The 16593-nt window shown below is 46.8% G+C and overlaps 1 protein-coding gene across 4 annotated transcripts in view; it reads left to right on the forward strand.

Moving 5' to 3' along the window:
* The first annotated feature begins 2597 nt into the window (after window positions 1-2597).
* The window catches only part of ADAMTSL2 (ADAMTS like 2), a 67917-nt gene continuing 53921 nt past the window's right edge, over window positions 2598-16593 (forward strand). Inside the window, exons 1-4 of one of the 4 annotated variants that reach the window (XM_087944190.1) lie at window positions 2598-2724; window positions 9168-9282; window positions 13470-13612; window positions 16243-16318. In XM_087944190.1, the coding sequence (XP_087800316.1) occupies window positions 9169-9282; window positions 13470-13612; window positions 16243-16318 (333 nt within the window). In that variant the 5' untranslated portion in view covers window positions 2598-2724; window position 9168. Of the gene's footprint in view, window positions 2725-9167; window positions 9283-13469; window positions 13613-16242; window positions 16319-16593 lie in introns of those variants that run through there. The other 3 variants (XM_026688660.2, XM_087944191.1, XM_087944192.1) reach the window with 3 other exon arrangements.

Consider the following 16593-nt stretch of genomic DNA (forward strand, 5'->3'; position numbering starts at 1 on the left):
CCGTTTCTGACCAATGGCAGCTCAGTCTCTTCTTGAAAGCCTCCAGGGATGAAGCTCCCACAGCTTCTGAAGGCAACTTCTGTTCCATGGGTTGACTGCTCTTCCTGTCAGGAAATTCCTCCTTATTTCCTACTCTATAATCACAGAGTAGGCAGCCTGAGGCATGTCAGTGTCGTGCCATTGCTGTGACGCTTGTATTGGTCACTAGTCTTTTTCCAAATGTAGTCCAGGGAACCAGCTACCCCTGTAAAGCCCAGCGTGGTTCAGGGCCTGAGTCTCTAAGAGCCTAGGAGGAGTCAGCCCACTGAATCCAGGTGACCAGGGACTCCTTGCTGTAGATGCAGGTATTCCTTTCTTTGGGAGAGTTTGCCCCCTGCAACTGCCAAAGGCTTGTGTCGGAAGAAAAATCCAGTCCAGTTCCAAGCCAGGAGAAAGACACTGGAAATGCTGCAGGAAAGGAGGACTCTGTTTATTTGGATGCCAGAAACTTCAGTGACAGCAGCATGTTTGGGGAGGGGGAGGGCTGACAAAACGGGGTTGAGAGCAAGTGGGTTTTTATACATTCTTTAGGGATTTGAAATGCCTGTTCCTGTGCAAGAATGTGTCCAATATTTTAACGGCTGTTGCCAGATTCCTAGGGGGTCATGTAGGGGTCATGGCTGGCTCTACAGGCAAAAAGGGAAATGCAAATCTTGGTGTTTGTCTGAGCAAATATTGTCAGTTCTGGCTTGCCTAATTGTGCTGCTTGTTTGGAGTCTCTTTGCTTATGAATTGATTGGCCCAGCCTTTCTGAATGGATACAAAAATCTCCATTCAAAAAATCCAGCCTCTTCAAGCTTCTGCTTGAGGCTGTTTTCCTATGGCAGGAAGACCAGGGCTGCTTTCTGCTTTTGTTAAGATTTTTCTCCATTTCTCCTTTCTGGGACACATTCTACCCTGCCTCTTTTTAACATTAAGAATAACAAATATGTTAATGGGGGGGGCTTCCTAGTACAATTGCTTTTTCAGAAAGCCTTTGGGAGTAGATTCCCTGCTCTGATGATGTCTCCCATCAAGCAGCAGCCAAGCTCAGAGAGCGCCCAAGAAGCCAACAGCTCAACCTTGAGTGTCAATGTCAACAGACTGCCCCAAATAGGGTCCATACCTTCATAAATGATTTAAATGAGGGAATAAAAGGGGAGCTCATCAAATTTGCAGATGACACCAAACTGGGGGGAATAGCCAATAGACTCAATACTCAGAAGTTCTCGATAGACTTGACTATTGCTCCCTAATCCAACAAAATGCAATTCAGTGGTGAGAAAAGTAAGGTCTTACCCTTAGGTAGATGTAGGTAAAGCCCAAATGCACATGTAATGTACAGAACAGGTGGTACCTGATCAAGAGTAGTAACTACAAGTCCTAGAGGACAATAATTGAAATATGATCCAGCTGTCAAAAAAGCCAACTCAGTCCTAGGCTGCATGATTCCACTGCACACAAAGCGGCATGGAGAAGTTGCATATCATCTGCTTGGGCCCAGACAGGGCTGGCTTGCCACAGCCTTTTTAACAGATTCATAGAGTTGGAAGGGACCTTGTGGGTCATCCAGTCCAGCCCCCCCCCAAGCAGGAGACCCTACCCCATTTCTGATAGATGGCAGTCCAGTCTCTTATTGAAAGCCTCCAGGGATGAAGCTTCCACAACCTCTGAAGGCAACTTCTGTTCCATTGGTTGATTGTTCTCACTGTCAGAAAATTCCTCCTTATTTCCAGGTTGAATCTCTCCTTGATCAGTTTCCATCCACTGTTCCTTGTCTGGCCTTCGGGTTCCTTGGAAAACAGCTTGATCCCCTCCTCCTCAAGTATTGGAAGACTGCTATCATGTCTCCCCTGGTCCTTCTCTTCACTAGACTAGCCAGACCCAATTCCTGCAACCGGTATGTTTTAGTCTCCAGTCCCCTCAATCATCTTGGTTGCTATTCTCTGCCCTGTTTCTGGAGCCTCTCCGAATGGGACCTGCGGCTTGGGAAATGGTCGCTGAAAGTCCCATCCGGAAAGGCCCCTGGACAGAAAGGGGCATCCAAACGAGCCCTCATCCTCATCTCTCCCCCTTCTACCTCGGCGGGCGCTGGCTCCGCACACGGTAATACCGGAGGAAGAGGGAGAAGTCCCGAGCGCCTCCCCCTTCCCATGCCCTCTTGCCCTCGGGCCGGGCGCTCGGGGCAGCCGGAGCCTCCGAACTGGCGGAGCGGAGCGGGCGGCGGCCCTCCATGCCCGGATGGGGCTGGGCAGCTCCGGAGCCCGGTTCCTGCCCGGACGCCCAGGCGGGGAGCGGGGGAAGCGCTACGCTCCGAAGCCGTTGCAGATGCCGGGTGGGCGGCAGCGGTTTTCCCTCTCGCCGCCGGGCCCCGCTCGGACGCTTTCTCCCTCGGCCTTGGCCGGGGACGCAGCTGGCGGGGCAACGCGGGAGGAAACGGGCGGCCGCCTGCCTCTCCCGTCTTCCCGCCGGCTTGGAGCCTGGCAGCGGCGGCGGCGGTAGCAACAAAGTCGCTCCTCCTGGCGGGACGCCTTTGAAGTCGGAGGCGAGGTGTGTGTGTGTGTGGGGGAGACAGGCCGGGGCGAGGGGGCGAGGCGTCTGCGCTTCCTCCTCCTCCTCCTCTCGCCGCCGCTCCCGGCCTCCGCAGACAGACGGGCAGCCGCGGACCAGCCCGGCGCTGAATCTCGCTGAGGCGGCTGACGGGAGGTACGCTCGCTCTCTCGCCCGCCGCCAACTTGCAAGGGGGACGGGGGCGGCGGTCGGAGGGGGGAAGGGCTCCGAGGAGGCGTCGAAAGGACCCCTTCCCGCTGGCTGGCGGGGCGCCGTCTGGCCCGCGCAGGGCGCCGTCTGGCCCGCGCAGGGCGCTCTGAGGCGGGAGGTGGGTGGTTACGTAACCGGCGGGCTGGAGGCTCTGGCTGAGTGGCGGGTCAGCGCTTCCCTCGCCCTGGAAGCCTGAGGGGGCCTGCTGGCATCCCTCCCCCAGACATTCCCCGGAGGTCCGCTGCTCAGGCTGAGGAAACGGGGGGGGGGCTCCGGCTCGGGGGCACCAAAGCGCCCGGCGGTTGAGGGGTACACCGCCCCCCTTTGCGCCTCACGACCAAGGCGGCGGTCACGGCAACGGCGCCCCTGTGGGGCAGGTTGGCGAAGAGATCCGCTATGCGGCGGAGCAGGACTCGAACTCAGGACTCCCAGGCTCCACGCAAGCTCACCGCTGCGCTGGAAGGTCGAGTTGCTGCTCATGCGGTGACAAACGCACAAGTGGGTTGCACGCCGCTTGGGCGTCCCTTGTTCACCAAGTAGGAGCACTCTGGTCCCAACTTAAATAGCCATTTTCTAAGTAAGAGTTCAATATTCTCCCCTTAAAAAAACAGCACCTGTGTTAGGTCTACACAAAATGGAACGAAAGCCGAGAGTTGCATATGTGGCTTGTCCCAAAGGTGTTTTTTCAGCAGGCACTTTCAAACTTTCTTGGTTTTTCCCTTTGAGGATGTTTTGCTTCTCATCCAAGAAGCTTCTTCAGCTCTGACTGGATGGTGGGGAAGGATTTATACTCCTTGCAGACAGCTGGTCATTTGCATCCTTTTAGAAGGTAGTTGAGGCCACCTGGAGGTTTATCTGTTTCATCATGGTCACCTGAGTGGTGCTCCTGGTTCCCGTAGTCTGCATTTTTTTCCTCTCTGGAAATCCATTCCTACAGACTTCTAGCTATACAATTTGGGATGAACACCCCTGTAGGAATAGGAATGGATTTCTAGAGAAAAGAAAAGAAAATTGCAGACTACAGGAACTATTTGCATTGCAGGTAACCCTGAGAGGACATAGATAAACCTCCAAGCTGCCTCAATGACCCTCTAAAAGGATGCAAATGGCCAGCTGTCTGCAAGGAATATAAACCCTTCCATTCCCCACCATCCAGTCAGAGCTGAAGCAGCTTCTGGGATGAGAAGCAAAATGTCTTCAAAAGAAATAACAAGGCAGTCCAGTTCCCTCCTGAAAAAAAAAACCACCTTTGGGAGGTATTTATGGGAGGGGGAATGACTTTTCTGAGGATGCCCCTGAAGCCCATCCCACCCCATACCCTTTGCCTCCCCACCCACTGGCCGACCTTGCTAGGTAGACTTCTGTATGGGGGAGAAGGTGCTGCCCCAGATCTACAGTGCCTGGGTGGGTGGGAGGGGCCAGAATAGGAACTGGCCCATTTTCAGAATGTCGTTCAGTAGAGGAGCTTCCACAGTGCTCGGACACTGCTCCTTTAAATGGGCAAAGCTCCCCTGGTATCACCCACCAGGTAGGCCCCCTGGGAGAAGAAGGGTCGATGGCGGGGTGTTGCTTTTCCGTGCCTCAAGAGCTCCTCCAGGAGAGACGCAGGCAAATCTCCCTAGGGCTGCCCATGGAGGAGGCGCGTCTGGGTCACATCGCCCCAGGCTCTTTGCTGGCAGCCAGTCCAGACCACAGACCAAATCTGTGCAGTTTGGAATGTGCAGCGTCTTTGCTGCTGGTGGCGACAGCCAGAGATGAGCAGAGTTTTAGGAAGTTCAGTCTCTTGGCAGCAAGAAGCGATGGGGTGGGGGGAGGGATCAAGAGGAGGAGGAACCTGATCTTCTTTAAGTGGCTATGAGTAAATCCTCAATTTTGGGCTGTGGAACAGAGGAGGTCAACGTATGGGAGCCTGTTGGGTTGTTCTCCTTTTAAAGAGTATATACTTATACAAAAGTAAGCCGATAATGTTCAGCACTGCTGATTCAGTTGTAGTTAAGTATCTCTGGAAAGGATTTGGGAGCTAGGCTTGTTAAAGTATTTTAACAAATGGAGAGCAAAGTGTTTGCCAAGCCAATGCTATGTCCACTGGTCAGCCAGTACCGTTTTCATGGTCCAGAAGAGCATATCATTAGATGCCTCAGAGTGGAGTGGAAGGGCGTGACGAGTGGGCAGAATCAGAGGTCCATCATCATCAGTAAAAAATTACGTTTTAATCTTGGTTGAGAATATTATTTTTCTCTATTTACGTTGACTGCTAGGGCTGCATGGAGCATTGAAAAGAAATGCTCTGGAAGCATCTGGACTATCCCTACTAGTCTCAACCCAGGTGAGCACAGCTGTTTGTGCACCTGTGAAAGCCACTGGCCGAAGCCTTTGGGGAACCCTTTAAGGAATGTCTATGGAGTTTCTCAGTCCTCCAGGTCATGGTCGTCCTAAAGGCACTTTTTTTCCCCAAGAGGCAACTGGACTTTCTGGTTTTTCCTTAAAGACATTTTGCTTCTCATTCAAGGAGCTTCTTCAGCTCTGACTGGATGGTGGAGAATGGAAAGATTTATACTCCTTTGCAGAAATCTGGTCATTTGCATCCTTTTAGCGGTTCCATGGTTTACTGCCTTCAGCTATGGGTTACTGCCTTGTTGTGGCGAAGGGACTTGCATAGCTCAATGAAGCTATGAGCTATGCTGTGCAGGGCCATCCAAGATGGACCGGTCATAGCAGAGAGTTCTGACAAAATGTGATCCACTAAAGAAGGAAATGGCAACCCACTCCAGTATCTTTGCCATGAAAACCCCATGGACAACACCAAAAAGCAAAAAGATATGACTCTGGAAGATGAGCCCCTCAGGTCAGAAGGTATCCAATATACTAAAGTAGGAAGCCAAAAGATAACTGGAATAAGAGGCAAGTTTGGCCTTGGAGTACAAAATGAAGCAGGGTGATAGAATTTTGTCAAGAGAATATGATGGTCATAGCAAACCCTCTTTTCCAAAAACCCAAGAGATGGCTCTACACATGGACATCACCAGATAGTCAACACAGAAACCAGATTGATTATGTGCTCTGCAGCCAAAGATGGAGAAGCTCTATACAGATAGTAAAAACAAGACCAGGAGCCGACTGTGACTCAGATCATGAGCTTCTTGTTGCAACATTTAGGCTTAAATTAAAGAAAGTATGGAAAAGCACTAGGCCACTCAGGTATGAACTAAATCATATCCCTGATGAATATACAGTAGAGGTGACAAATAGATTTAAGGAATTAGATCTGATAGACAGAGAGTGCCTGAAGAACTATGGATGGAGGTTCACAAGATTGTACAAGAGGTAGCAACTAAAACCATCCCCCACAAAAAAAAGAAATGCAAGCAAGCAAAATGGCTGTCTGAGGAAAATAGCTAAGGAAAGAAGGGAAGCAAAAGGCAAGGGAGAAAGAGAAAAATACACCCAAGTGAATGCAGAATTCCAGAGAATAGCTAGAAGAGATAAGAATGCCTTCTTAAACGAACAGTGCAAAGAAATAGAAGAAAACAACAGAATAGGAAGGACCAAAGATCTCTTCAAGAAAATTGGAGATATGAAGGGAACGTTTCATGCAAAGATGGGCTTGATAAAGGCCCAAATTGGCAGGGACCTAACAGAGGCAGAAAAGATTAAGAAGAGGTGGCAAAATTACACAGAAGAATGATACAAGAATGAACTTAACGTCCCTGATAACTATGATGGGGTGGTCACTGACCTTGAGCCAGACATCCTAGAATGTGAAGTGAAATGGGCCTTAGGAAGTCTGAGCAACAACAAAGCTAGTGGAAGTGACAGTATTCCAGCTGAGCTATTCAAACTTTTAAAAGATGATGCAATAAAAGTGCTACACTCAATTTGCCAGCAAATTTGGAAAACTCAACAGTGGCCACAGGATTGGAAAAGGCCAGTTTACATTCCCATTCCAAAGAATGGCAATGCCAAAGAATGTTCAAACTGTTGCACCATTGTACTCATTTCACAGGCTAGTAAAGTTATGCTTAAAATCCTACAAGCTAGACTCCAACAGTATGTGGATCGAGAACTACCAGAAGTACAGGCAGGATTTTGAAGAGGCAGAGGAACTAGAGATCAAATTGCCAACATACGCTGGATCATGGAGAAAGCTAGGGAGCTCCAAAAATACATCTGCTTCTGCTTCATTGACTATGCTAAAGCCTTTAATTGTGTGGATCACAACAAATTGTGGCAAGTTCTTAAAGAGATGGGAGTACCAGACCATCTGATTTGTCTCTTGAGAAACCTATATGTGGGTCAAGAAGCAACAGTGAGAACTGGACACGGAACTACTGATTGGTTCAAAATTGGGAAAGGAGTCCGGCAAGCCTGTATACTGTTGCCCTGCCTATTTAATTTATATGCAGAGCACATCATGAGAAAGGCAGGGCTAGATGAATCACAAGTTGGAACGAAGATTGCCGGGGGAAATATCAATAACCTCAGGTATGCAAATGATACCACTCTAATGGCAGAAAGTGAAGAGGAACTAAAGAGCCTCTTGATACAGGTGAAGAAGGAGAGTGCAAAAGTTGGCTTGAAACTCAACATTAAGAAAACTAAGATCATGGCATCCGCCCCTCTCAATTCCTGGCAAATAGATGGGAAAGAAATTGAGGTAGTCACCCAATTATCTTCCTGGCCTCCAAGATCACTGCAGATGGGGACTACAGCCAAGAAATCAAAAGACGCTTGTTCCTGGGGAGGAAAGCTATGGCAAATCTAGACAGCATACTAAAAAGCAGAGACATCCCCTGCCAACAAAAGTGCATAGAGCCAAGGCTTTGGTTTTCCCAGTCGCAATGTATGGCTGCGAAAGTTGGACCATAAGGATGGTTGAGCGCCAAAGAATGGAGGTCTTTGAACTCTAGGGCTGGAGAAGACTCCTGTGAGTCCCTTGGACTGCAAAGCGATCCAACCGGTCAGACCTAGAGCTCAACCCTGACTGCTCTTTAGAAGGCCAGATCCTGAAGAGGAAACTCAAGTACCTAATGAGAAGGAAGGACTACCTGGAGAAGAGCCTGCTGGGAAAGATTGAGGGCAATAGAAGAAGGGGAAGACAGAGAATGAGGGGGCTGGATGGAGTCACTGAAGCAGTAGGTGTGAGCTTAAATGGACTTCAGAAGATGGTAGAGGACAGGGAGGCCTGGAGGAATGTTGTCCATGGAATCGCGATGGGTCGGACCAGACTTTGCAACCAACAACAACAACAACAAAGCGGTTCCAAGAAGATATCTACACCAATTTGCACCACTCAGTGCAAATTGTCCCTGATGCATCAATTTGACCTTGATGACACAGATAAACTTCCAGGTGACCTTAACAACCCGCTAAAAGGATGCAAATGACCAGCTGTCTGCAAGGAGTATAAATCCTTCCCTTCTCCACAAAACTAGAAAGTCCAGTTGCCTCTTGAAAAAAAAAAAAAGCACCTTTGAGACCTTTAAGGAAGGGCCCTTTGCGGAAGGCCTCTTTGGACTCCTTCACGACGCTCATTACATTACACGTCATACCTTTTTAAAATATTGATTTGCAATATTTACATGACCCACCCATCCTAGAACCAGAACTCGAGACAGCTTACAACCACAGGATAAAACAGTATCATACAAAAAGCGAAACAGAAACAGAAAAAAGCGACTTTACAGCAACCTTCCCATTGCCACTCAGCTCTTCTCCAAACCCCAGATTCGCCCTCTCCCCACATCTCTTTACCACTTTCTGGAAGGGAGGGGAGGGCATTTCCCAGGGCCAGAGCTGTGGTAAGATACAGCTCACCACATTTTTATGTATTAACATTTCTGCTCCATTTCCTGTTACAAATCATCTTTGGGGTGACTAATAGCACTAACATAAAATAATAATCAGACATGAAAAACGAGTTAGAATAACCAATAAAAAGTAAGTTAGCACTCGAGTGAAACCTTACTTTAGTCTAGTAGAAGGAAGAAGAATTGTCCTGAACTGCCGACCACTCCAAATGCTGCTCAGTCAACTGAAATTGGACATTTGTGTGTGTGTGTGCGTGTGTGCGTGTGTGTGAAATAATTTCCCCTTTATTCATTACTTTAACTGTGTGCAAGATTATTTGCTTGAATGTCAGATATTTATTCCAAAATACCCAGAGGCTCTTTACTGAGGGGGTATTTTGAATATTTGGCTAAATTAACCACCCCTGCCAGTGGCTCGTGTTGGGCTGGAAGTGATCAGTGATGCCTTCACTTTGCTTCTCAGCTCAATACTTCCAATAAACATATTGAGAAGGATCCCTCTTCAGGTCTTCAAGGCCTCCAGATTGAAGCGATCTTTGCAATCCTTCTATAATGATCAGGTTTTGCTACTTGCTTTGTTAGGATGAGGAAAGTCAAACGCAGCTGGGACCACCGAGTTCCTCGTGGCTGTTCCCACCTCCAGAGGACTCTTGTGCTTGCGTTGTTCGTGGTGAATGCTGCTCTGGCATTTTCACAGGTGAATATTTTCTTCTGGGCGATTTCATGCACAAGTTCTCTTTCATTTATCTTTCATGCACAACTCCTTCCTCCTCCTTTTTTGTCCTATATTTCTCGAGAAAGGTTTATTTGTTAACTTTCAATGGTTGAACTTTATTGCATTGTCAGTTGTCTGAATAGTAGAAAAGTATTTCGCCCTCGGCCCTTGTCTGTAAATTGCTCTCCCATTTTGAGCTTTCCAATAATGGGATCTGCGACTGGTCAGAGAATATCCCCACTGCTGTGGGTAGGGCTGCTTCACACTTTCACCCACATCTGGGAAGGGAAAGGAACACAATTCCTGGCCATTGCAGTGGGAAGAGCAACCTTTTTTATACCTTCATTCACTCAGCTTTGGCACAAAGGAAAGTCCAGGGGAAAAGACTGAGGACAGACAAACCTTAGGGAGAGCAAAGAGATGCACTCTCTTCAGATAGCAATAGCACTAGCACTCAGACTTATACACTGCTTCACAGGGCTTTTACAGCTCTCTCTCTAAGTGGTCTACAGAGTCAGCCTATTATCACCAACAATCTGGCTCCTCATTTGACCCACCCCGGAAGGATGGAAGGATGAGTCAACCTTGAGCCTGGTAAGATTTGAACTGCCAAATTGCAGGCAGCCGGCAGGTAGCAGGAATAGCCTGCCTGCAGTACTGCACTCTAACCACTGCGCCATTGCGGCCCTACAGATCCCTGAAGGTCCCTTATGGGAAGCTCTTGGAGGTGAATCATGCCAGTAGCATGAAGACAGTTCCCACTTGATAGAAAAAAATCTTAGCAGGAAGAGCAGTTGAATGTGTGTGTCTTTCCTGTGTTGTGTTCAAGTGGAGGCTGAACAGCCCTCTACCTGGGTGTTTGAATTCAGGGTTCCTAAGCTAGGCAGAGGGTTCCACTCTTAGCCAGTCCAAATTCAGCCAATGTGGTGCCACCTGGATGTTTTGGGAACTCTGAGGTGCTTTGGCTGGTAACTTTCCACACTCCAGGCAAACAGCCTTGAAGACAGCACAAACTGATCCCATGGTGATCTCCTTGTCTTCAGTTATCATCCCCCTTCCTAATCCCCACACAAGAATGCATACAGGTTTATTGCTGCCTCCCTTCCCCAGCCCTTTGATGGCAGGATGCCAGTGCTGCACCAAGCCTAAGATGCTGGACCTGACAATCAGTTATACTAGACTTAATTCCTAGTAATAGAGATGATATGATAGAAGGGGTTGAGGATGCAGAAACATTGGGGAACATGACCATATGATACTATAATTCAACATAATACAGCACATATAATCAATCAAAATCAAATGTATGTCTTAGACTTTAAGGCAGCTGACAAACTTACAAAGATTTTAAGAAGGATTCCATAGATGGAAGTCTTTAAAGAGGCAAATAACTCAAAACACTTGGGAAACTCTGAAAAATGAAATTATAAAAGCACAGTCTAACACAATATTACTGAGAAGAAAAACAAGTGCCCCAAGATTAAACTAGCAGGATTATATAAAGAATACTCTGATCAACTGAGAGACAAAAAAAGTCAAGTGGAAAGAGGGACACATACTGTATAACTAAAACAGAATACCAGCAAATAGTGCAAATCTGTAAGGATGAAATCTGGAAAGCTAAAGCTCAGAAATTGCAACCATGCCAAAAACAATTTTAAAAGTCTCGTTCATCATGTAAAAAAACAAGAAATAACTCAGGGAAAGCAGATGTAAAAGATGAAAGAAATGGTAAAGGGCAAAGAAGAAAACCCACAAAGCACCAAAGTTGAACACCAGGTTTTTATTGCAGGATGAGGAGAAAGCACAAGGGTAAAGAAATGCTGAAGGAGGCCTTGTTCTGCCTCTGAGTCTTCTACACCTAGCAGAATGCAAAGGAAGACCTGTAACGTTCATTCTGCAAGACAGAAGGCCCAAGGAACGGATTTCCATTGCACAAAATCCAAATCAACATTTCTTAATGCTAAGAACTGATGCTTTAAGCCTGTCTTTGGCTTTCCTGCAAATATAATAAACATTTCTGAATGCCTTTATCTGGATGAAGTTCTTTTAGAAGATATTTGGGAACAAACAAATACTTCAGAGTTACAAGAGCTGGGGAAGAAAAAAACAACTTATTTTGGGTGTTGACGTAATATTTATAATACATGTCAAGATTGTGATTTGCAAGCGCGTCAGTTCCTTGGGGTCATCTCGGGCCAGGTTGCGATCCAGCCCTTTCCAAGAACTATTTAACTCAGCCATCAACAATCTGGAGCCTGCAGAGGCTTCTGCCTCCCCTCTTGGCTGTCCCAGGGCTCTTTTCCCGCTAGTAGAGGCTGTTGCCTCAGATGAGTCATTTGTCTGCTTTCATAATTTAAGCAACCTTGCAAGTAGAGACCTGGGAGAGTGGATTTCAGGGAGCCAAAGCACTCTGCAGAGTTGAGAAATTCACCTCCAAAGCCTGGAAATTCACACAGAGCTGCTTAAGGAGACGTTGCCCACACAGATGGAAGCTTGAGTAACACTCATTCCTCTATCAGGCGATTCTGGGAACAGCCGCTTGGTATGTAGTTATTGAAGAACTCTTGAAGAGAAGATTCTAAATTCCCGGGGTTCTGCACATAAAGCCTAGTAATGGGTATAAAAACTGAATGTTATGGATGCTGTTCCATTTTTTAAAAGATTTCTTTTATCTTGCCTTTACTATTTTTATAAAACAAAACCTTCCTCCTGTTTTCCCACAACAACCACCCTGTGGGTTGGGCTGAGACAGAGTGACTGGTCCAAAGTTACATGCCCAAGGTGGGGCTAGAACTCACTTTCCTAGTTTCTGCCTGGTGCCCTCACCACTAGACCAAACTGGCTCTATATTCTCATACATTCTCACAGTTATGCCACATTTTCATCAAGAATGCCTTTGAAGGTAGAAAAACAAGCCATGAGGGTATCTGACACCTCTCTTGTTTTTAAACCCAATTAACTGATCTTCCAATCAGTTTGGTGATGATGGAATGAAAGAGAGGGGATATTGCAGGCAATAAGAAAAAAAACAAGACCCCAACCAATTGGGGCCAAAGTCTCACTGAAATAAAACCAGGTTTCTAGAAGGTCAGCAAACTTACCCAGGAGGGGCACTGCATACAAATTATAAATTATATCTAATATTTGGTTATAATTTTTCCAACAACTCATATCTATAAATATATTTTATTTTCAACTGATCAACCGTTCATTGTATGTTTTAGCCCCCAGTCCCCTCATTGTCCTGGTTGCTCTTCTCTGCCCTCTTTCTAGAGTCTCAACATCTTTTTTATAGTGTGGTGACCAAAACTGGACGTAGGATTCTAGGTGTGGCTTTACAGAGTGGTATTAGTACCTCCTTTGATCTTGATTGTATCCCTCTGTTAATGAGTCTTAGGATTGTGTTGGCTTTTTTTGGCTGCTGCCGGACACTGCTGGCTCATATTTAACTGGTTGACCAGACTCCAGGATCCCTCTCACAGTTACTGCTATTAAGCCTGGTTTCTCCCAGTCTATGTGTCCTTTTGTTTTTCTTGCCTAAGTGTAAGACTTTAGTTTTCTCTACACTGAATTTCATTTCGTTCTATGGACTCTATGGAAGCCACCATCATCCAGAGGGGCACTTCAGCTCTCTAGGAGATGGTTGCTCTAGAAGAAACAGGGGAACCAGATTTAAGGAAAGATGGAGCCTCCTCATGGTTTCAGCCTAAACTTGTCCAGGTCAATCTGAACCAGAATGCTACCACAGTAGAGAGGTTACACCCTCACAGTTCTCATCTACCATGGCTTGGGGCAACATAAAATATCCAATCCAAGTGACTTGTCTGTCTTCCTGTAATAGGCTGTCCTCAAACAAATAGATTGTGTGATGGCCTGGGAAACACAACATGCAAAAAATAGTGTCTGGGCTTGTGCATGTATGGAAGCCCTCTGGCTTTTGTGTCATTCTTGATACCATTCAGCTCTTTTCTGAAGTCTCTGGCTTTTCTTATGGAATCACAGGTAGTACAAGTTAGCTGTGATGTAGGATTCAACCACGCACAGGATTCACCAAGTCTGGCCTGAATCCCTGAAGATTCCTCCTTTTTTGTTATATTTTTGTTCTATATTTCAAGTATGCATCATCAACCCTACCTTTTTTTTCTTTGCTTCCTGATGGCAAACAGGATAACGCACCAGCTTCCAACAGCCTTGAAGAAGGAGCTGATGTCATGGCCTACTGGTGGGGCGAGTGGACCAAGTGGTCAGCCTGCACTCGGACGTGTGGTGGAGGAATCCGCTTCCAAGAAAGGCATTGCCTGCAACAGAGGTAACATTGGTGGCTTCGTCCCTCCATCGTGGCTCACTCTAGCTATGTTGCAGTCTCTTCCAGAAAGTGTGTTTTGGGGTTCAGAACATCTTTGCATTCAGAAGCAACTGGAATGATGCTGTGTGGGGTCTTTTTTAACAGATTAACAGAGTTGGAAGGGACCTTGTAGGTCATCTAATCAACCCCCCCAAAACAGGAGCTCCTATGTCAGTATTGGCAAACCTATGCCACGCAAAGTGGAACACAGAGCCATCTCAGTGGGCATGCCAGCTGTCGCCCATTGCTCTTCCGGGTTCTAACACGCGTATGCATGGCGGCCAGCTGGTCTTCATGCACACAGGAGCATCGGAAACCAGAAGAGCAGCTTAACCAGCTGGTCTTCGTGTGTACATGCACACCAGAAACCAGAAGACCAGGTGGCCGGTGTGCATGTGTGTGCCGGAAACCGGAAGCTCAGCTTCCCAGCATGCAGATGTGCTCTGGGGAGCTGCTCTTGCGGTTTCTGTTGCTCCCGCCCATGCATGCCAGGGAACTGCTCTTCCAGTTTCTGGCGCACGTGCGCTCCCATTTCAGCACTCAGTGCCAAAAAGTTTCGCCACCACTGTCCTATGCCACTTCTGACAAATGGCAGTCCAATCTCTTGAAAGCTTCCAGTGATGAAGCTCCCACAACTTCCAAAGGCAACTTCTGTTCCATCAGTTGATTGTTCTCACTGATAAGAAATTTCTCCTTGTTTCCACATTGAATCTCTCCTTGATCAGTTTCCATCCTTGTCTGGCCTTTGGGTACTTTGGAAAACAGGTTGACGCCCTCCTCCTCTCTGTGGCAGCCCCTCAAATATTAGAACCAGTTGCCTTGGATCCACCCCACCTACCATCTGGGGTGGCCATGCACTCTAAAACTGCTGGCTGCACAAATAGATTCTGGTCACCCACAGCCTGCCCCATAGCCAGAAAGGGCAAGTAAAGAGAAATAGGAAAACGAGGGGGCCAAATCAAAAACTCAGGCCACACTAATGAGAGCAAGCAAACAAATGATATTTTTAAAAGCTGAATGGTTAATGATAGTGAGCTGCTTGGTTTAGGTTTAGGGCAGGGGTCCCCAAACTTGGCAACTTTAAAACTTGTGGACTTCAACTCCCAGAATTCTCCAGCTGGCTGGAGAATTCTGGGAGTTGAAGTCCACAAGTCTTAAAGTTGCCAAGTTCGGATACCTCTGGTTAAGGGAAATCACTTCACCAGGAAATGTGCACCAGGTCTACTGCTTGAAAATTGTCATGCTTTCCAGCCCTTGGCTTCTGCTCCCACAACGCCAGATAGGAATGCAACAAGACTGCTTGCACCCATGATCTGATCATGGATCTTCTCATGAACGAGGGTTGCAAACCTGGTGTTTCATCAAAGCCTGATTGGGCCTCTCAGAAACCAGCCACTCACATTTCAGATTCTGGTTGAAGTATTTTATTTTCATTCTTTTAGGGGTTTTTTAATTTTATTTTCAGGACTTATATGGCCACTTATCTCATACAGTGACTCTAGCCTCTCATAACATAAAACATAGTTAAAAATATATCCACACACACACACACACACACACACACACATGGCACCAGGCCAAAACATCATCACCACTCAACCCTCCCATCCTAGTCAGTGGAAGAGGAAGAAAATTCTGAAAACAAAATGTTAATTTGGCCTTTATTGTAGTTATTAATATATTTGTGGTGTTTCTTCCTGAATACAGCAATTTGGATAACTGTTATGTATTGTATATAGTGCCGTGATGGTGAACCTATGGCATGTGTGCCGGAAGTGGCATGCAGAGCCAGTTTTGCCGGCATACAAGCTGTCGCCCGGAAGAGATCCACAGCACATTCGCGTGTGCCTCCCACCAGCCATCTGATTGTCGGGTATCTGCCACGCATGCAGGGGGGAAGGTATAGCAGATGCACATGCGTGCGCAGGACGGCAGGGTGCATGCAAAGGGAATCGTGCATGCATGTGCAGTGAGCAGGGGGTCGCGTGTGCATTGCATTATTTGGCACGTGACGACGAAAAGGTTAGCCATCACTGATATAGTGAATAGTTGTCAGATGAAGTTCTCATTCTGGTCCTCTGTTGGTGCGGGAAAATACTCTGTCTTGATTGGTTGATTGGCTGATCAGTTTCCTATAAAAGGAGCTCTGTCAGCCAGGGAGACTAAGTTGCCTCACAGGCAGTCTTGAATAAAGAGCTGTTAGAAATCGCTCTGGCCTCACCTCCATTCTTCGCCCAGAACATAACAATAACAGTGCTGCATCTTGCTATTTAAGAATGAGAGCAGCCCTGCAGGACCCCTGAGTCCCTTAAATCCCGACTTTCTCAGTGAAAACCTCCACTTACTGGGGCTGTGCTTGCAGGATAAAAACGAGGCATCTTCTCTAACTGGCAATTAGATTGAAAAACGCTCTAACAGGAATGTATTTTTAGTCCTGAAATAGTTGTGTGTAACTGCTAGAAGTGATAAAAATGGGAGATAAGCCCCCATGCATTTGGTACAGGCAGCGTGAGAATTGTTATCACTGTCCTCTTTTTATTTAAAATGATTTAATGAAAATTGAAAAATCATGCCATCTGTCCTTTTATATTTAGAAGGAAGTTGGCGACAGGATTTCTTAATAAAACCTGCAATGGGATGTCCAAAAGATATCAGCTGTGTGAAGTGCAGGTAAGAGAGTTAAATAGGGGGGCGGGCAGGGGGGCTCAAGTGGGATCTGCCTGGACAAGGAAGAAACTTGGCTGGCAAAAGTTCCATCAGTGAGAGTAAAGTCAATCTTCAACTTAGAACCACCATTGGGGCCAGAATGTCTGTCATTAAGCGATGCAGTTCTTAAGTGGGTCATGTCTAATGACCTTTTTTGCTGCTGTTGTTAAGCAAGTTGTCACAGTTGTTAAGTGAGTCACATGGTTATTAAGCGAATCTGGCTTCCCTCATTGACGTTG

This window comes from Notechis scutatus, chromosome 15 (assembly GCF_049901735.1).
Source record: "Notechis scutatus isolate UNSWTSFEM ecotype Mainland chromosome 15, rNotScu1.2, whole genome shotgun sequence".
In the NCBI taxonomy this organism is placed as follows: Eukaryota; Metazoa; Chordata; class Lepidosauria; order Squamata; family Elapidae; genus Notechis; species Notechis scutatus.